Genomic DNA, 19,669 nt, shown 5'->3' on the forward strand with positions numbered 1-19,669 from the left:
CAGCAGCCCCTGCGATTGGCCAATTCGTCCTCACTCCAGCCCCACAGGACCCCTGGCCTTGCAACGTGCTTGCTTGATCGCGTGTCGCACCCATCAACAAGCAATGCCGTTTCGCTCAAGCAACTTCAAACGGCGGCAATCCTTCCTCCTCGCCAGTCCGTTCTTTTCCTGGATTTTCATGGATGCATCGTTGCCAAATCTTTTTTGATGTGGGGAGTTTGGGTCTGTTTTTTATCAATACCCTCAAGCGTTTTGCATTTGCATATTGCAAGCTCCATCTACTGGCTCGATATGAGCTATTGCCTTCAGTCTGCCCCAGGTATATATATAATGCTGGTATGATGGCTCATTGCTTGAACTGGAACAAATAAAAGGCTGACCAGAAATGCCAGAGCATCACGTTCAGCCTTTTGTTTCAGCATCTCATCAAAGCCTTTGCTTTTGGCTCAACTTGAATCTCTCCAGTTTGCAAAACCATCCAAAACCTAATCTTCACCGTTGATGCCGGTTTCCATGCGTTGACATTTGCATCCTTGGCTGGGAAAGGTGCCAGGATGGATGATCTTGTGATGAGCGACCTGAACCCAGGACGGGGGAGTGGGCCTATGGATCTCGACGAAGTACTCATAATGCGAAGTCACCAGGATGACGAGGATGCGCTCGTGGAAGCAGAAGCGGAAGAGGCCGAGTTTGAAGAGACGGACCTTGAGAGCGACTTCGACAATGTGCAGCAGCACCATCCTACTTCAAAGAAACTCGTGATCGAAATCCCCAGCTCTACCCTGATTGCCCCACGGTCGGCCTTCAGAAGCCCGGCAGAGTACGCCCACATCAGCAAAGAGCATTCGGCAGTACGAAGTCTTTTGGATTCTGACCCAAGTCAGCTAAATGAAGACTTCGTTGAGTTCGAATTAGATGACTTCGTGGTGTACATTGACACCAAGAGATATCCCCAGGAGATGAGAGCCCTACACACTCATGCCACTCTAACTGGCCAACAGAAGTTCTTCTTCAACGGCACGCTCCGGCTGGGCGGGATCGAGCGTCGCGTAGAGAAGGTGCTTTTTGAGGAAATTCCTCTGGGAAACTACGGCAAAGATCACCCGACAGTGGGCGACCAGCTTTGGATTTGTTCTGACCTCAACCGGGAAAAGAACATCTACTATCAGCTGAAACGTCCGTCTTTCGAATACGCCAGATTTCACCAGGACTTCCTTTGGGTGGCAGACCTGGCGAAGCATGTGGTCGACTTTTCAGAGCACCTGATAGAGTTGGGTCAAAACGTTTCTATTCGCCATTTTCAACAATATTTCGCTCGTTGGCTCCAGACAGTCCACGGGTCCTCACCAACATTTCAGAAGTGGTACACGAAACGTGGAAGTGACGACTTTCGACAATCAATCGTGGCAAATGAACGGTTCATACGGAAAGAACTATTCGACATGTTTGAAGGCCAGAAATGGACTCACATTCACATCTTCCGGGAGATTACACACCCCTTTGGTATGTTTGGCCGCCAGGGCCATGGGTTTTTGTCGAAGGGAGACCGCGTTCCCTACACGATAGTAACTCCATACATATATGACTGCTTTTCTCATATGGAGATGGGGATGATATTGAAGCCCATGCAACCCTCAGTCAACACTAAGGAAGCCACATCTCGCTCATGGATAACAAATGGGATGCAAAGCCCGAGGTTTGTTCGAACAGCTGATGCTTTCTATCAGCACCGGGCCATGATCGACAGTATCAAACCTGGAGACACGATCTCGATAGCTCCTGATACAGAAGAGACCGATACACCATGGTCTACGAACAAAGCAGACAAGAAATGGTATGGTCTCGTACAAGGCGTATCCATGATGAAGGCCAAGATGGGGCTTCGACGATGCTTCGATATTACATGGCTGTACGATCCTGAAGACACTCCATGCTGCTCGATGAAATATCCGTGGCCCAACGAGCTCTTCCTCAGCGATCACTGTACGTGTGAGGAGAGACAGCGGCGAATTCCGGAACACGCGGTCGTCGGAGTCCACACCGTGGAATGGTTCGGAACACCCCGAACCACAGCCGAGTTCTTCATCAGACAAACATACCAGGTCGAACAGCGCAGATGGATATCCCTCCAGCAAGCGCATATATTCTGCCAACACGAAAAGAAGCAACGTCATAAGATCAGGTATCACATTGGCGAGACTGTCCTCGTGCTGACTCCTGGAACAATGTTCCTGGAGCCACGCGAAGTTTTGAGCTACGGGAAGGACAATGAATGCGTCCGTCTACGAAAGTTCATAAGACGTACAGACATTCACAGCAAGTGTGCACCAAATGACCTTATCTACACCGACGAGCAGGAATCTGTAAATGTCAGCCGCATCTATACCAGATGTATCGTGCGTTGCTACTATCCGGGCGAGACCATACCGGCGCCATACAATGCGAACGGTACTGGAAACGCTTTTATCGTTAGCCACAGAAAGTCTGCCGATGGCTCAATACACCCCTTGAGCCCAACCAACAAGCCAACAATTCGCGAAGGCTTTGACCCAACCCACTTGGTGAATAAGCTTCGCGCCATGGACCTTTTCAGTGGATGTGGAAACCTCGGCCGTGGACTCGAAGATGGAGGCGCTGTTCACTCGAAATGGGTGAACGATATTTGGGACGCAGCTATCCACACTTACATGGCCAATGTGAAAGACCCAGACTCTGTGCACCCTTTCCTCGGCTCGATAGACGACTTCTGCCTGCAAGCCTTCCAGGGCAAATTCAGCAACTCTGTTCCGTCTCCGGGTGAAGTCGATTTGATCTCTGGTGGCAGTCCTTGTCCCGGCTTCTCTATGATCACGCCAGACAAGCAAACGATCCAGCAGGTTAAAAATAGGTCTTTGGTCGCCGCGTTTGCAGCAACTATTGATTTCTACCGACCAAAATACGGTATTTTAGAAAACGTGAAAACTATCGTACAGAGCAAAGGAAACCGCACTGAGGACTACTTCTCACAACTCATCTGCGCCATTGTGGGCATGGGATATCAAGCCCAGATCATCCTCGGCGACGCCTGGTCCCACGGATCCCCCCAGGCCCGTGTGCGTGCCTTTCTCTGCTTCGCGGCTCCCGGACTTGAGCTGCCGCAGCCGCCCGACCTTTCTCACGCGCACCCTAGGAAGAAAGAATCCGGATCTTTGGGGATGATGACCAACGGGAACCCTACGTCGTGCGATCAAACAAGCCAACGCCGTTCAAGTACGTCACCGCCCTAGAAGCGACGGCCGACCTTCCCGACATCTACGACGCAAAAACAGAGACGTGCGTGGCTTTCCCAGACCATCGACTCTCGATCTCTCTGTCCTCGGGAGATCTAACCAGCGGAGTTAAATACGGCCGCGGGAAAAATGGCCGAACCCAAGGCCTCAATATGCCCATACGGCCGTTCGGAATGAATTTCTCAAGGGCCTGGCACCACATGATCAAAGATCGTCTCAGCGAGGACGCGTACCATGACATGTTTGACCACGAGCGAGACGCCTACCCCCGCCCAGGGATCCCGCGGACATCGAACATCAGCAAGGCCTGGGGCCGCGTCCACCCACACGGCCTCTTCCACACCATCACGACGGTGTGCCAGTGGACCGACGCGCGGACGGGCAGGCTGTCGCACTGGGACCAGCCGCGCCCGCTGACCGTCATGGAGGTGCGCCGGGCGCAGGGCATCCCGGACCACGAGGTCCTGCTCGGCTCGGCCAAGGACCAGTGGGAGATGGTCGGCAACGCGGTCGCGAGGCAGATCGCCGTGGCCCTCGGGCTGTCGCTGCGGAGGGCGTGGTTCGGCTCCCTGTACGAGGATGGACCGGCGGCCCCGGAGGGTGTGGACCAGGATTTGAAGAGCAGTGACGATGGCGTAGAGCACCTGACCGTGAAGGGCGATATAGCTATGTCGCTAGACTCGGATTGAATATAGCAAAATCTCAGAAATTAATTAGAGCTTCCTAGCAAAGACACTGAAAGGCCGTCAATGATTCTACATTGAAGAAGAGCCCCCTGCCCAACTACAGATTTGCTTTCACGCTGACCTGTCCGCCAATTACGTCCATGCGATCAAGAGCCCCAGGATTTCCATTGACAATGTCCGTAAATTGCTATAACCCGGCGGCTTCTTTGCCCTCGTCAAGTTTACCACCAGGCTGTACTGGCTGGACCTGGATCTTGGCTGCTGGGCGGATTATAGCTGCTGAGGATCGCATGAAGCATTGCCTGTCAACTGACGCTTTTTTGATATCTGAGTTTATAGGCTGCTGGCTGTGGCAAAGATGATAATACTGAGTCTAAGTAGCGAGGCGTTGAAAGAGGAAAGCATTTTAACCAGCCAAGCACATTAAAGTATAGGATAGTGGTGAGTTAGACAAAGGATTTTTCTTCATTTTTGGTTGTCTAGCCTAAGCTGAGTAAAAGTGAGGCAGGTGACATTATCATTACTTCGAGTGGTCTCTATACGCGCTTCATTCCCTGACACATGTCCTCTTTCCCATATAAACATTATCGTATCTCTTTTGCAATCTCGATTCTCATATATCATTCTTTCTGTCTCTGTTCCCCTCTTCCATTCTCTATTACCCCCTGACCGTCGTGGTGGCCCACTTGATCAGCGTCTCGGTCTCGGTAGCGGTCGAGACGGACGTGACGGTGATGAACACGGTCGTGGTGGGGCCGCCCGTGCTGGTGCTGGTGCTGGTGCCGCCGACTGAGTTGCCCACGAAGTTGTTGCCCTTGTGGTCTTGATCATCACCGTCGTCATCGCCATCACCGCCGAACCCTCCGAAGCCGAAGCCCGTGTCTGTCGGAGCAGGGGCGTCCTGAGGCGATGTCGAGGATGTCAGTGCCACGGGAATAACGACTAGCGATTCTGCGGCCGTCGACGAGGAGGACGAGGAAGACCGTTCTACGTCTGGTGTTGGAGTTGGGAATGACTCGGCGTCCGAGGTCGTCTGGATTGTAATTCTGGATGTAGTCGTCGTGCGTGACGTAGAAGTACTTGTGGGTTCTCGGTCTGATTCTTTGGGTGTTTCATCAGGTGATTTTTTGGTGGATGTCTCCTTAGTCACCGATGAACTTGTGGTCTCAGAAGAGAGGGTCGACCGAATGGTCGTGGTGAGTTGAATCGTGGAGAGACTAGACTTTGTCGAGCTCTCGCTCTCGGCAGTTGCTGTCACCGTCAAAGAAGGCACCGTGACAGTCGTGAAGCCTGCGTCCCCGGCAGATTTCGATGTTGAGGTAGCCTCGTCGGACGAGGCGGTTTTGGATTCGGACGTTGTCTCGATGGTGCTGGTCGCCGAGCCAAGCTGGGTTGAGGCCGAGCTCGAACTTGAGCTCGTACTCCCCTCTGGGACGGAGCCCAGGACAGCAATTACGGTCTCTCTCGGAAAGCAACGAAGGCTGACACCGCTGGTCGTATTAAGCGGCATAGCCGCGCAGACTGTGCCCTCGCTGCAGCCCACGATATCCCAGGATCCACCGGCGGAACAGTGGGCATATTCCGCGTTAACACAGGCGTACTGGCCGGAATTACACGCCGAATCTGCAGAGATCTCGGTGAACGCTGCGTTGAGCCTGATGGCCTCGGCAAGGTTCGAGGCATACTGGGAGGAAGAGACGGCAGTTGTCCCAGTAGGGACAGCCGAAGTGATCACGGATGTCGGGATGAAGGCATTGGCCGTGCCGGTCGGGGAGACCTTGCTGCTGGCTGTGGAGGTTGAAGAGCTCGTTATGCCGGCCTCCTGTGAGGTCTCCTCGCTTGTTGTTTGGGGCTCTGGGCTTGAGTCAGAAGAGGCCGTAAGCGGGCTTCCAGTCAAGGTTTGAGACGCAGATTGTACGGTCGACTGTATCGTGGTTTGGTTGGATGGAGCCAAGTTTGCATCGGGAGAGGCTTTAGCTGCATCAGATGAGGTAAGGAGCGAGGTCGATGCAGTAGCCTGAACCTGCTGTGATGATCCACCGGACTGCTTCCTTGATGATCCACCGGCGACCTGAGAAGCGCTGGGCCCAGCGGGCCCAACCTGAGTAGATGAAGCCTCTCTAGAGGCAGTCAGAGTAGAAGAGGTTTGAGTAGCCTGTTCAGCAGTGAACCCTACAAAGCCGGGAAGGGAATTGGTAGCCGCTTTTGCGCCGGCGCTTTCAGACAGATCGGCCGTCGTCGACGAGGATTGTGTGTGGCTCGTTGCGCTGGAGTTGTCATATTGTCGTTGTCGTATGCCACCTGGTTGTAGGAGCGGGCCCCTCAGAGGACCAGCCTCAACTGTTGCTAACAGAAGAAAACCGAAAACGAAGCGCTGAATGTTGTTCATTTTTGATGTTGAGTAAGGGAAAGACAGAGAAAGTAAAGAGCGACTCTGGGTGAGAAAAATGAAGTTATCCCGTGATCGACACGTAGATGAACTTCAAGAAACGGTCGTGAGCTGATCAGGTCAAAGTGCCAAATCGAAGAGTGAAAGAGAGTAGTAACACTGGCTTCAGAGCGTCAAAGAGGCCATACGCTTGTCATAAATGAAAAACAAGATTGACCCAAGGTAGAAAAGCCGAGAATGACAACTGATGACAGACTCAAAAGCAGGTTAAAGCCACAATGTTTTATGCTGAATAAACAAACAAAAGGAGATGTTTGGGAAGATCAAGTAGAGAAAACTGGTTCATCCGAGAATGACACTTGGGATCTGCAGGATACCGCACACCTTATGTAACTTGGCAATGCTTGTGACAGGAAGCGATATGCAGCTCTAGATCACGAACGGGTGGCCCACCTTGAAAGTTGGCCAGCCCGGGGGTCCCATGGGCAGTGTTCGCGGACCATGGCCCGGGAGGATTTTAAGATGAGGCCAGCAATCCAGACCTGCCTTTGTCGATCACTGAGATCCAATGCTCTGGACTGGGCCGGATTTAGAACCCGAGGTGGTCTGGTCTTGGGCGTACATACGATATGCCCATGGATATATGCCCATGGATGTGGGCAGACCAGATGCTACCTACCGGCAGCATGCTGAAGCAGGTGGTGTGTTCATAGTGCGTTGTACATGAATAGTACGCGCCGAGAGTGCGAGTGCATAATGAGGCTTGCCAGAGCCCCACGATGTTGACGAGGGTTTTCGAATGTCGTTGAAGCAGACGCGCGCCAACTGGTAATTGGAAGTGTCCCATCTGCAGGCCATGCGGCTCGGGAGCTGTGAGCGAATCAATGGCGGCCCGCTCGGCGGACCTGAGGCGAGAGAGCTGCAGCCGCCCCCTGCGCTTGCTTGGTGGCTTTGCCCTCTTCGGGAACTTGGGACTCGGGGTCGTGTTCTCGGCAGAGCATGGGTGCCCACTGCAGCGGGCGGCTGCAATAAAATAAACCTAGGCGCGGTCCCTTGGATCGGACAGGACCTCGATCTTGACCTCGACCTCGACCTCGACCTCGCCTGGCTTGAGCTCCATTGTTGACGATCCCGCTACGCCCCTCTCCAGAATCCGACCTCATTCGAATGGAGAATGATGGGCCGCGCGTTATCAACCTATTTGGTTTCTCTTAGAACTCGTTAATTTTGTTGGGCCCAATCCGCCCTGACGAAGCATAGACCGAATTAATCTGGACCGATGAATACCTTTCAAGAAAATCCAGGCCACTTATTCAAAAGTTTGCAAAATCATTTGCTTGTAACAGTCCCATCTAAGCCACAGGCGATGAGCCAAGCAGTGGCGTTACACTAGGACACAGACTGGTTGCAGATTGACATTACTTTTCCAGGTGGTGCCCATGCCTTGGGAGGATATTCTCCCAAGTTGTCAACATGTTGGCACATCTGACAAGCTGTCATGTCGATCGAGGTATCGACTAGTGCCTGGGCGGGTGATGGTGTTGCTGACGAACTCCAGGCGACTCGACCTTGATGCTTTCTTTGTCTCGAACGATTGACGTGCATACATGGGCTTGTCCTTGAGGCAACAGCTCCAACTCCTGCTTCGAACCAGAGCTGTGCGTGCCTTGGCTTTTACGAGCGTCAGTGTCGACTGAAGTTGAAATGCGTTCCCAAGGTGGTCGGACACGGGTCCCCAACCCGTTCCTTCCCTGTCAGACTTGGAAGGAGGCTTCCCTGCAATGACCGTACGCGGTAAGGAATAGACGACAAGGGTCCGCGTTCACCCACGACACGACGGCAGCACTGTCCTAGACAGCAGCTACAGAGAGGTGCTCCGTTATGGCAATCGAGACTGGTCATATCAATTGGATCTGTCTGTCATCCTGACTATGCTGGGTAGGCTGATCACACATGCCAGTGAGCCCGCTGTTTGTCTGCCACGGTCTGTCTAGCTGACCGTGCTGTCGGGTCGACAAGCCTTCACCAGTGGACCCCCACCATGCACCAGCACCAGCAACAGACTGAACAGCACCAGTTGGGCAGCGCCAGCATCCAAATTCAGCTACATAGCAGCAGATAGAGATTAGACAGCACTACTCAACACCATTCAATATCGCAGGCAGGGCAAAGGACCAAGTGCAGCGAGCAGAAATGCGAGGATGTCGCAAAAAGCATTCTCCGAGCCGTGGAGCCCAAAACGGACTAGCGCGAGAGGCTAACCCGTCTGGTCTGGTCTGATCCTGATCCTGGCCCTGGTCCGCCTGGACTGGAACTGGACAGGCTGAGGGCGAGCTGGCAGCAGGCACTGGGGCTGGAGGGCCTGAGGAGATTGATTATTGCTACAGTATTGCAGTGCTCTCATTTTCTCCCTTGACCTGACCTGCAACCTGCACGGGCATTTTCCATATCTCTCTGCCCTGACATACATTGACATACATCCATACATACATACATACATGCCTATCTACCTTTTTTGACTGGCCCTGCCGTACCTGAAATTCTGTCATTTGATGAACCCCCCATCCCTTCTCATCAACAGACAACATTCTGACCTCGCCTGCCTGCTGCGGGTCCTGGTTGAACTCGAGAGCGCTGATGAGCTAAGCCTGCGAGTGACCCACGTCCCAGAGCACGGCAGTCTTAGCTAGTCTGTCGGTTAGGTGGTCCAGTTGACGAGTCTCGGTTGCACTGGCAAAAAAAAGAGCAGCACGCAAAGCGCGAGAGAGAGAGAGAGATCCAGCACCCCCCATCCCCCATCCCCCATCTGCCTCCGCCGACGCGACAACAGCGCGACGAACCTCCAGTTTTCCCCCGGCCTTGTCATCATCAAAAATCATCCCGACTAGGCCCCTGCCCCCCACCTCGTCGCCCTGCATCACCGAACCGCACCGCACCCTACTGCACCCGCACCGCATCGCGCCCCGGCGACAACATGGCCTCGCCTGCCGATGCCGTCGCTGTCCCACAGCTCAACGGCCTTGCAGACCCCGATCCTCAGTCGCAACCCCAATCCGACCCATCCCAATCCGCGGATCCATCTGCGAAGCGGAAGCGCGAGGCCAGCGACGATGGCTCTGCCGAGCTAACAAGCATCAACGGCAATGCCAACGCCGACACCCACGACAACGACGACCACGCAGACCAAGCCAGCGACCACGAAGACGACGATGCCAAACAGGCCAAGCCTATCGTCAACGGCGAGCGCCCTCTGCGCGACGAATCCACCCTGATTCGCGATTATTTCAGTGTCCTACAGAGGTACGACGCGCCATCCCGCTCCCACCATCAATATCACATCCCTTCCCTTCCCATTCCCTTTCTTCAATTGCACCCCACAAGTTGTCGGTCCAGTCAACCGCACATGGATGCATTCATGTTCTTACTCACGTATGCAGGCACGACACAACGCCCTCTATCCTCAAGCGACCACTGCCAGAACCCTCCAACACCGAAGAGCCCCAGGCCAAGCGACAGAAGTCTGACGATGACTCCAAGGCGCTCTGCATCGCGGACAAAGTCAGCCAGGACTCCTACAAACTTCTTGACCAGCTTGTTCTGGATCTCAAGCAGGTCATTCAAGATAGGGTTGCCGAGATGCGATCCGCCCAGTCTGCCGACGCGGCCAGCTTCGACGAGGACGCCCTGACACAATTGAATGACTTCCGAGACACGGCCATGGCTTTGCACAGTCGAGAGATGTCGTATCCTGAAGGCGCTCCGCCGGCTGCAAAGGACGGCCCTTCGGCCCTGGACGATGTGGCACAGGTGCCGTCGAATGGCAGCTCTGTACTGACTCTGTTTGGCAGCGCACAACAGCCCAGGACCCTGTTCTCCAGTTTGCCCAAGAGGATATCAGACCCAGAACACCCTGATGGTGCCGTCAAGCTTCTGTCCGACGTCCGATTGCCCAACGGTCTTTCCTTGACCACTGTCCTGCCATCGACCTCAGTTGAGAAGCCAGCCCGTGTACCTACCTTAGGCGAGCTGTTCCCATCGCCGGCCAACCTGCCACCACTGCAACCGCCAAAGGCCCCAAAGACCACGACGAAAAGCAAGATTCTGGGTTTCTATCATCCGGAACTGGCAGAACGGTCGAGATACAGGCAGGGCTCTTACTTTTCCGCAGAGCTGACAACCGGTGCCTGGTTGGATTATAGCAATGCGACACCGCCATCCAAGAACAAGTCACGTCAACGTGAGCGCACCCTGAGTTTGGCGGGCCAGAAGCCATCGACGGCCGACGTGGAGATGACTGAGATGGAAGCCCTGTTCCGTGGGGCTTTCTCTAGCTTCGCACCTGAGAAGGACGACAGTGGTGCGATAGTCCCGTCGGGTGAAGTCGCTCGCATCTGGTACCAACGCCATGGACACAGGTACATGGAGCAGATGATCGAGTCTGAGTTGGCAGGAGACGAGGGTGACGATGTAAATGACGGCATCGCTCCTCTGCCGATCGACGAGGACGAAATTGCCAACATCGTGGAGACATGGGACGACAGCCTGATTGACCCGGCTTTGACCATTGATGATGTGCTGGGCAAGAAATCGGACGAGGAGAAGGAAGTTGATGATACCCTTCAGGAAATCTCAGACCTCATCGAGACGCTGTCTTCCTACCAAAGGAATCGCAACATGACACTGCCGACCAGCCAGAACCGGAGCTCGGCTGATCCTGCCAAGGCTGACATGCTCAATGGACCGCTGGCTCAGGAGCCCACCGACGAGGAACGGGATACTTACCAGATTTTGAAGGACCAGCTGGCTCTGATTATTCAGGCGCTGCCGCCTTACGCCGTGGCTCGCTTGAACTCGGACAGGCTCGAGGAGCTGAATGTCAGCACAAAGCTCGAAGTCCGCAGTGATGTTTTCAGGGGCATTTTGGACGAGGAGTCGGCATCAGCTAGACACCGACACCACCAACAAGCTGCGCAGGCGGCCCAAACTCCTCGGCAGCCGCAACGGACGCCAAGTTTCCACAGCACTACGCCGTACCAAGGTCAACCGTACAATCGCCCGTACCAGACACAGAACCAGACCCCGGTTCCGATACCCAACCATTATCAACAGTCGCCGGCGCGGCCGCCGATTCCTCCAAATTTCCCGCGGCAAGTGTCTGCCCCCATGGCAGGCATGACGCCGCAGCAACATCGGCCAGTCGCGGGACAACCTTTTGCACGACCCAATGGATACACTCCGCAGACTATGCAGCAGCCGAGGCCGTACGGCACCCCGACAGGTGTTCCTCAGTTCCAAGGCAGTCCCGGCCAGCCACGGATGGCGACCGGCTACCCGGGAGCACCTCAGCCCGGTACCCCGGGACAGAGATATCCGTCAGGCTATGCGGGATACAACGGGCAGCAGCCGCAGCCGGGAATGCAGCCTCAGTACCATCAGCAGCCAGCTAATTATGCTCCCCACATGAATGGTGCAGGCTCGATTCCGCCGCGGACCATGTCACCACAGGTGCCTCAGTACCAAGCTGGGCAGAACTACTCACCACGCCCCGGACAGCAACCGATGCCTCGAGGGCAACCTTACGGTACCCCAGGCCAACCAGGTGGACACCCGGGCGTTCCTCGCTACCCTTCCAACGGAGTTCAACAAAACCCTCCACACAGCCCTGCGCCTGGTAGTGGGCAAGGCGGATGGGCCAACCCCATGTCTCCGCAGCGGCAATACGAACAACAGCTGCAGGCTAGGAATCAGGCGGCCGCGCGCATGAATGCGTTCAGCGACAAGATACAGAACCATAGCGTAGCGGGCCTGGGAGGCATCGGCCTGGGAGGCACGCCGGCTCATATGAGGACCAACATTCCCGGAGCGGTGGGCCAATCGTCGCCGAGTCCTCGGCCAGTCTCTGCCGCAGGAGGCATGAACGGTGTGCCACAGCCGTCGCCAAGCCCGGCCTCAGTGCCAGGCGCGACTCCGTCTCCAGCACCGGCAACGGCCATGCAGCCCCAGGCGCCGGCGTAGGACGCCGATTTGCGTCTGCCGCCCATTCGGCAGTTTTCCTTAGCAGATCAAAAGATGTTGGTGGGCTGCCACCAAGGTTTATGAAAAGAGGCCAAGGCGACGAGCTGTAAACGGGGCGGAGGGCAGTCCAGTAGACACACGTTCACACTGTTCTGGGTCTTGTTCGAGTAATCCTAGCCCCAAAATTCTTAAGTATTGGCTTATGCCTCTTGTCACAGTATGGAAGCGGCAGGAAAGTCTTGCCGGAGCGGAAAGGGAGGAGGCAGGAGTTTTACGGTTCGGATAAACCTGATATGACGGGGTGCTTCTTATTCATACCCCCGGTTCATGTAAAAAGACGACTTTGGTGACTTTTTGCTGATGCAGAGCTCCCTTTAATTACTGCTGCGTAGTATAGAGAGAGGGACAAAAAAAAAAGAAAGGTGCTCTATTGTCTCATTGCTCGTCACGCCGACTTGAAATCGTGCAGACCCTGTATACCTTGTGAGGAGTGAGTCCCGTAAATTAGCTACGAATTCCGGCGGATGTTGACCGGACCGCCGAGAGATGGGCCCTGCCTACCGTCGCCGCACCGGCCTGAAATGGCCCCTGTCAGACCGGGAGAGGATGTCGATCTCTAACGGCGCGGCCACTAGGGCGGCCGGGGAGGTGCTGCCGGGACCCACCGAGGTAGGTGAGTGTCATCCTCCCGAGTCTCTCAGCTCCTGACCAGCGCGCACAGATGACGCCTGGGTCTTACGCGGGGCCATAACGGCATAAAGACGCCAAGTCTCGCTCTAGACAAGTCGCTCTGGATGCGCCATGGATGCAAGTCTTGAGAGTGGATGACCCTCAAGTTAAGTTGGGCATGGGCATGACGGATCCAAAGTATTTTCCTGTGCTCACTCACTGCTCACGGAAGTGTTGAATCCAGGAAGACACTATATGGTGGCCATTCCATACTGCAGAGGTGTGGATGTGTTCACTTTACTCTGCAGGTCAACTGAGAGAGGATATACGATTCTCATTTAAGTGGAACTCAAGCTAGGCTTCGTTCGCTGGGACTGAGTCCGGCCAAGGTCGAGGCTTGGACAGAAGAGACGCATCAACAATGCAGATAGGCTCAATAGATGTACGAACTGACGGGAGATCTTCTATTTGCGGACATGATGCCTGCTGCGTAAATGCTATTCTATGGATATTTTACAGAAGTGGGGGGTATCATTATCGGTGTCTGCATCCAATATCCAGCGTGTTCGGGAGGCTGCCACAGGCAGCCAGGTATTTAAGGGCAGCCATGTGAATAAAGGCCCTTTCTCGCCTCTCATATCCTGGCCCTCTCGAGGGCGGCGGCGACCTGGTCCTCTCTCTGCCAGGACTCCTTGTACTCGACGAAGATGCGGCGCATCTCGAACAGGACCTCGATGCAGATGAGGGCGATGATGATCTTCTCGAGGAAGGCCTCGTGGTCCGTGTCCCACATCTCGCGCATGACGGTGGCCATCTCCTGGGCGTAGTCCATGCGCTGGTTGAGCAGCTTGATGCGGTCGAGGACGTCGAGGGCCCTGCCGACCTGCTCGTAGTTCTGCTCGAGGCGCAGCTCCGAGTCCTGGTCCCAGAACATGTCGGGCAGCGAGTCGGTCAGCTCCGAGTAGAGGTTGAGCTGCGACCGCAGCTCCAGCAGCTCCCCCGTGCGCTGCAGGATGAACTTCTTGCGCACCGCCAGCCGGCCCTCGAGCAGCTGCGTCGGGATGTCCTTTGTCCGCTTGAAGTAGGCGCTCAGCAGGGCCTCGAGGAAGGCGATCTTAGTGCTGCGAGCCAAGCCCGAAGAGAAGGCGATCTTGGCGAGGGTGGGGTAGTAAGTGTAGGTGGCGTCGGCATCGTCGGGCTCCTTGGTGCCGAGGATGACGCGGTCGCGGCGCATGGTGCTAGTGGTCATGGCGGCGTCGGTCTCGAAGTCGAGGCTCTCGCGCTCGGCCGACTCGAGGTCGTGGTTGTGGGCGGCGCGCAGCAGGGTGCCCTGGGCCATGTTGATGCCGACGTCGGCGGGCAGGCCCCAGGTGACGACAGTGCCCGAGGGGAAGACGAAGACGTCGCCGTCGCCGCCGCGGCCCAGGGTGCGGGCGTGCACGACGTCGGCCGTGTCGAAGCCCAGGCCGTCCGGGTCGAGCTGGTAGCAGTGCTCAGTGAGGATGCGCACGACGAGGTCCATGTCGAAGGCCTCGGCGACGCACACGGCCCTGATCTTGGTGCTGGGGTCTTCCTCGAGCTGCTCGATCTCGGGCCCGCCGTCCCGGGCGTCACTGACAGGCTTGCGGCCAGGCCGCTGGGCGATGCTGACGACGCGACGGAGGGGATTGCTCAGGGACTTCTTGGGGCCGGCAGACGCCTTTGCCGACTTCTTCTTGCCGCTCGACCGGGCGGTTGGATGGCCATCTGGGAGGGGCTGGGAGTGTGAAGTGGGCGCACTGAGGCCATTCTCGTTGGCGTCCTTGGCTAGGAGAGGGTTGGAGGTGAAGAAGGAGCGCTGTCGAGGACGGAGGGCGGGCGAGGTCTGGTGAAAGGCTCGCAGCAGGGGACGGGCGGTGGCGGCTGGTCTGGCGCTCGAGTGCAGGCCGCGGTTGAGGCCGGCGGCTATCTCTCTCTTAGGGATGCGCATGGTGGTAGAGATGGTGCCCTTGAAGCCATTGAAGGCGAGAGCAAAGTGATGGTGTATGCTGGGATGGGCTCACCAGCAAATACCCAAGGCAGTAGAGAGGTAGAAAGGTGACAGTCCTGACGTCGTGATGGGAAACAAAAAAGTAAACCAAGAGCCTTCAAAGGAGGTCCTTATCGTTATCGGCGCTCAGAGCACGGGGGCCTACTGCAAGTGGGGCTTAGAGAAGCCGTGACCAACCACATAACATGGCTCTCATTGCTCTTTGCTCTGTGCTCTGTGCTCTGTGCAGCGTCCTCGTCGATTATTACCGTGCTGCTTCCTCAACGGACGCAACGGCGATCTGCCGCTCTCCTAGCCTGTCGGGTGCAAGGGGGGAACCTCTACTGATTTCCATTCAGACGACTGGGTGTCTTTCTCGCTTTGATGTATTTCAAGGTTTGAAAGCGATATCCGTCATGACACTCCTCTCTCACCTGTGATGTTTTTTCTCCGCCAGTTGAGTCTGGCTCCACTTGAGCACATCAATTGCATTGGAACCAGATTTTGGACACCAAGTCTAGGGTAAGTTTGCAGCTAAATTCCAGAGAGGGACTCGCATGTCGACAACACTTCTCTTTTCCACCACGATAAGTGCAGGTATGCCACAAACTCACAACTTACAGTCTCCAAACAGACGACCACAAAGTAATACAGAACGTGTTCATTTTCGTACTGGTGGGGGGTTCCAGCGCCCAGGCCCATCTCTCAATCAATCGATCAGTTGATTCTGAGACCCCCCATCTCACCACAACTACGGCTCGACGGTCAGCCATTGGGCCGGGAATCAGCAACTGAGAATCATCCGGGGTGAGAACTACGTCAGCACGCATTGGGGTCCTCGACTAGGCTTTGATTTTAGGGGTCCAATGCGGGGGGACTGGCGCCGGATATGCATGTCTCTCTGTTTGTGTGTATGCCACGGACTAGTCTGTGTGTGCAACGCTCCGTCCTGAGCATCAATGGACTGGGGACCGCCAGCATTGAGACCTTCATTGATCAGGCTAGACGCGCGCTGGTCGGCCGAGAGTCTGTGTCCTGCGAGGCACGTTGCAGAACTGTACGGTCCCAGTCCTGAACACAGTACTTGTATGCAATGCATCATGACCGAATGATGGTCAGTCAGGCAATCAATCTCTCACACAGTCTACTGTCAAACTGCCTGCGTGGGCGCGCTGTTTGCTGCTTGTTTGCCCTACAGTGTGTGCTGATGATGACTGAACAACACGGTTTGAGTGTCCTTCCTTCCCCAGAATCGAGATGCTAGGTTGAGACGAAAAGCGGGGTCTGGTGCCCGTTGTGTGAGCGTGTGTGAGCGAACTCGTGTGAACCAGAGTGTGAGAGGCGAAGTCATCACCCACCTAATGCACTCATCCAACCGCCGCTAGCCACACTCCTCCACACTCTGCAACCCACCATCCCCAGACTTTCAAGACGCCCATTTCGGACTCCTTAAGCCATTCTGGGCCCTGCAGGACCACCCTTATGATCATCACCCCACTGTCTGAGACCAGCAGCCGCCTCGCATGTCGTCACTGTGCCTAGGCCCCTCTGCCCATCCGTGAGCTAGCTACCAGTCTTCAGTCTTCATGCCCGTACTTGTAAGCCGAAACTCTCTTTCCTCTAGCTGCCGTCTTATATGAACTCTGTTCTGCCCTCATGTGCCCTCTCTCCTCGGTCCCCATGTAGTAGACCTTCATGTGGGATAGGAATAGAGAAATTGGGTGCTCTCAAACACATATCATCACCGAGTCAATCTTACTGCATTTTCGCTTAGTCGGCCTCAATAACGAACTCGCACAATGGAGACAGTACTCTGTGGGCCAATGACTTACAAAGCAGGGTTTCCAGGTCTGAAAACCGACATGGACCCCAAGGAACGCTTCTACAGGCACTTCGAAGCTCAGGCCACGGCCTTGCAGGAGGACATTGCAAACCTCGCCAACATCTCTCCAACCGGCGGCGAACGTAAGGATGCTACCGACCATGTCCTCAGTGGCATATCCAGGCTCACCAACGAGGTGTCCGACGCCTCCGAGTACGCGCCTCCTCGCGACCAGATGATTTACGGCCAGGTTTGTCCTATCTCCTGATATACAAGTTTGAGTTTCTGTTGGCGACACCACTTCTTACAACACCATAGGCCCTCAAAGCACTGCGAGAGCAGGTCAACATCCACAGCCGAGGGCTTGGCCCCAACACCGGCTTCGAGTTCACCCAAGCATCCAAAGATGCCTGGGTCGCAGCCGGGAACAAACCAGCTGCTGCCAAAGACGCCGACGCCGCCGAGGACAGCGACGCCACCGTGCAGGCCGAGCGGACAGACGCGGTGGGCGACCTCCCGAGCATCAGCGGGAGAACGGCCGCCGGCAAGGACTACAACGCCGAGATGGCGTCGCAGGCCGGGGCGGGCGTGCGCAAGCCGAGCTTCTCGCAGGCGCGCGACATCGACATCTCGAACCACCGCGGGATGCACATCATCCTGCCGGCGACGGCGTCGCGGGCCACGGCGTCGGGCACGCTGACGGAGCTGCGGGGCTGCGTGCTGGACATGTCGGAGCCGTTCAAGGCGGCGCAAAAGAAAGGCGTTCCTAGAGTGGGAGCCGCCCCCTTCGGCACGCTGGCCATCCGCAACATCTCCGGCAGCCTCATCATCGCGGGCCAGGTGGCCGGGCCCGCGCACATCACCGGCGTGCGCGACAGCGTGCTGGTCGTCAACGCGCGCCAGGTCCGCATGCACGAGTGCGCCAATGTGACTGTGTACCTGTGGTGCGGCAGCCACCCCATCGTCGAGGACTGCACGGGGGTCCGCGTCGCGCCGATTCCCGAGTCATTCCTCAAGAAGGGCCAGGACAACGGCGGGGCCAGCAACCAGTGGGACCAGGTCGACGATTTTGGCTGGCTCAAGGCTGAGCCCAGCCCCAACTGGCGGAGGCTGGGCGACGGCGAGGCCGGCGAGGAGGACCATCAGGCCCTGCCCGAGGAGTTCTGGACGAGCACCGTCAAGGGTGGGCCGAGTCTGAGTACTGAGGATATCCTGCGGTGTGCGGGCATCCACACCTGATTTTGACTTGCTTCCCTCGTGTGTGGGTAGACATCGTGTATAACAAAGGGTGGTTGGCACGGCGTTGGTCTTGTGAGCAAAGCATTGATTGGGAGTTTAGGGATACGGCCACCAATGATTCGTGGTTTAATACATCATCTAGCACACTCTTCACACCTGTGTCACTCGCACAACTACACAGCTTCATAGCACTGCAATAAAAAGCCTGGTGTTTTTGTTTATTTCATGATACGTAGTACGCGGCTTGCGCCGTGCCACCAATGTGTTTAGCTCTCTCGCAACCCGTGATTGAAGATATCTCTCAAGAGGCTCTTCCAAGATAGTAATGAGAAGCTCTTGCCGCGCCTGCCTGGGACTGTCAGCTTATCTTCCACGAAGCGCATCTAGCTGAACCACAGGCCATTTCAAATAATTATGCATGCCGTCTCACCAGCCGCACGCTCCTACAGCAACATAACCTCCTCATCAACGTCGGCATCCGGGTCGTCAGTGCCTTCGTCGTAGTAGCCAGCACTCTGCATATCCGGCTTATGAGAAGACGCCGACTCTTCCCTGATATCCGCCTCGTGCACCGGATCAGCGTCGACGTCAGTCTTGTTTTTGGCCTTGCGATTGAGACTGAGCCTGATCTTGCTCGGTGTCGCCTTTGTGGCTACCGATTTGCTGGGCGTTTTCGATGTCTTCTTTGGGGTTGCTTTCTTTGGCGCTGGTTTCTTTGGTGTGGCTTTCTTTGGGGTCTTGGTGGGCGGTGCGGGCTGGATTGGAGTTATCGACTTGATGAACCAGAGCTTGTTTCTGACCCTGCTGTAGTGCTGTGGGATGGGTATGCGCACCCAGCCATTCGTTTCATCCAGGCTGGACAATGCAGGAGTCGCACCGGTCGTGGACGCTGCTGGGGCTCGAGCCACTTCCTTGCCCTTGGGAGAAGGAGGTTGCGCGTCGAAATCCGAGAAGGATTGAGTGGGAAATTGGACTTGAGCTTGAGGTGGCTCAGTTGGGGGTTTTGTATCAACTTTTCCCAAAACAGTGCGGTCAACCTCCTCGGGCTCGATCTTCATCGTGGTCGGCAAAATGGGAGTTGTCTTTGCGCTGTGCCCCTCATGATGCTCCTCACAATACTTTTGATCGTGTACATCCCGGGTAACGGAGTCGTTCAGTATGCTGTCCCTCGACTGCATGGCGTCGATAGGCTCCGCAGAGGTAGCTTCCTTAGCTACATCCATTGCGATAGTGGCCAAGGTCTCCTGTGCAACTCCAGCTCCGCCCACGCCCTCATGAGGCTCCGCATGACCAAGGACATCATCACCCTGAATATCCTCAACAATCCCGACTGTCTGCGCGTCGGAAATATCCTTGGCTTGGCCGGAAAGGGCAGGAAGTCGGCGTGGAATAGCTGTTGAGGCGTCGTCATATTGACCGTGCGCCCCTGCTCGGTACACCACCTTCGCCCGACTTGCCGAGCCCTTCGTATCGCGCTGTGATGGTCCATCCGGTGTCATAGTCTGAGATGAACTCTGAGGTACATCCCCGGTAACATCGCCCTCGACACGCGTAGTAATAAGCCGGCCCTTG

At 55.8% G+C, this 19,669-nt stretch overlaps 6 protein-coding genes across 6 annotated transcripts; 3 read left to right on the top strand and 3 right to left on the bottom strand.

Moving 5' to 3' along the window:
• Nucleotides 1-554: 554 nt before the first annotated feature.
• On the top strand, nt 555-3,958 carry J7T55_003653 (modification methylase AgeI; the record flags this gene model as incomplete). Its single annotated transcript, XM_053142986.1, has 2 exons — nt 555-3,092; nt 3,170-3,958. 2 exons carry the CDS (start codon nt 555-557, stop codon nt 3,956-3,958), a joined length of 3,327 nt encoding a protein of 1,108 aa, XP_052993902.1.
• A 655-nt stretch (nt 3,959-4,613) lies between these two features.
• On the bottom strand, nt 4,614-6,344 carry J7T55_003654 (uncharacterized protein; the record flags this gene model as incomplete). Its single annotated transcript, XM_053142987.1, has 1 exon — nt 4,614-6,344. The coding sequence occupies one exon, from the start codon at nt 6,342-6,344 to the stop codon at nt 4,614-4,616; it is 1,731 nt and encodes a 576-aa protein (XP_052993903.1).
• A 2,974-nt stretch (nt 6,345-9,318) lies between these two features.
• J7T55_003655 (uncharacterized protein) lies at nt 9,319-12,359 on the top strand (the record flags this gene model as incomplete). The annotated part of the gene is made up of 2 exons (XM_053142988.1): nt 9,319-9,644; nt 9,782-12,359. The coding sequence occupies 2 exons, from the start codon at nt 9,319-9,321 to the stop codon at nt 12,357-12,359; spliced, it is 2,904 nt and encodes a 967-aa protein (XP_052993904.1).
• A 1,303-nt stretch (nt 12,360-13,662) lies between these two features.
• Nucleotides 13,663-14,997, bottom strand: J7T55_003656 (uncharacterized protein; the record flags this gene model as incomplete). The annotated part of the gene is made up of 1 exon (XM_053142990.1): nt 13,663-14,997. The coding sequence occupies one exon, from the start codon at nt 14,995-14,997 to the stop codon at nt 13,663-13,665; it is 1,335 nt and encodes a 444-aa protein (XP_052993905.1).
• A 1,838-nt stretch (nt 14,998-16,835) lies between these two features.
• Nucleotides 16,836-18,097, top strand: J7T55_003657 (tubulin-specific chaperone c; the record flags this gene model as incomplete). Its single annotated transcript, XM_053142991.1, has 2 exons — nt 16,836-17,108; nt 17,177-18,097. The coding sequence occupies 2 exons, from the start codon at nt 16,836-16,838 to the stop codon at nt 18,095-18,097; spliced, it is 1,194 nt and encodes a 397-aa protein (XP_052993906.1).
• A 443-nt stretch (nt 18,098-18,540) lies between these two features.
• On the bottom strand, nt 18,541-19,596 carry J7T55_003658 (uncharacterized protein; the record flags this gene model as incomplete). Its single annotated transcript, XM_053142992.1, has 1 exon — nt 18,541-19,596. The coding sequence occupies one exon, from the start codon at nt 19,594-19,596 to the stop codon at nt 18,541-18,543; it is 1,056 nt and encodes a 351-aa protein (XP_052993907.1).
• Nucleotides 19,597-19,669: the final 73 nt, after the last annotated feature.

Source organism: Diaporthe amygdali, assembly GCF_026229845.1.
Source record: "Diaporthe amygdali strain CAA958 chromosome Unknown NODE_13_length_1014660_cov_65_381101, whole genome shotgun sequence".
NCBI lineage: Eukaryota > Fungi > Ascomycota > Sordariomycetes > Diaporthales > Diaporthaceae > Diaporthe > Diaporthe amygdali.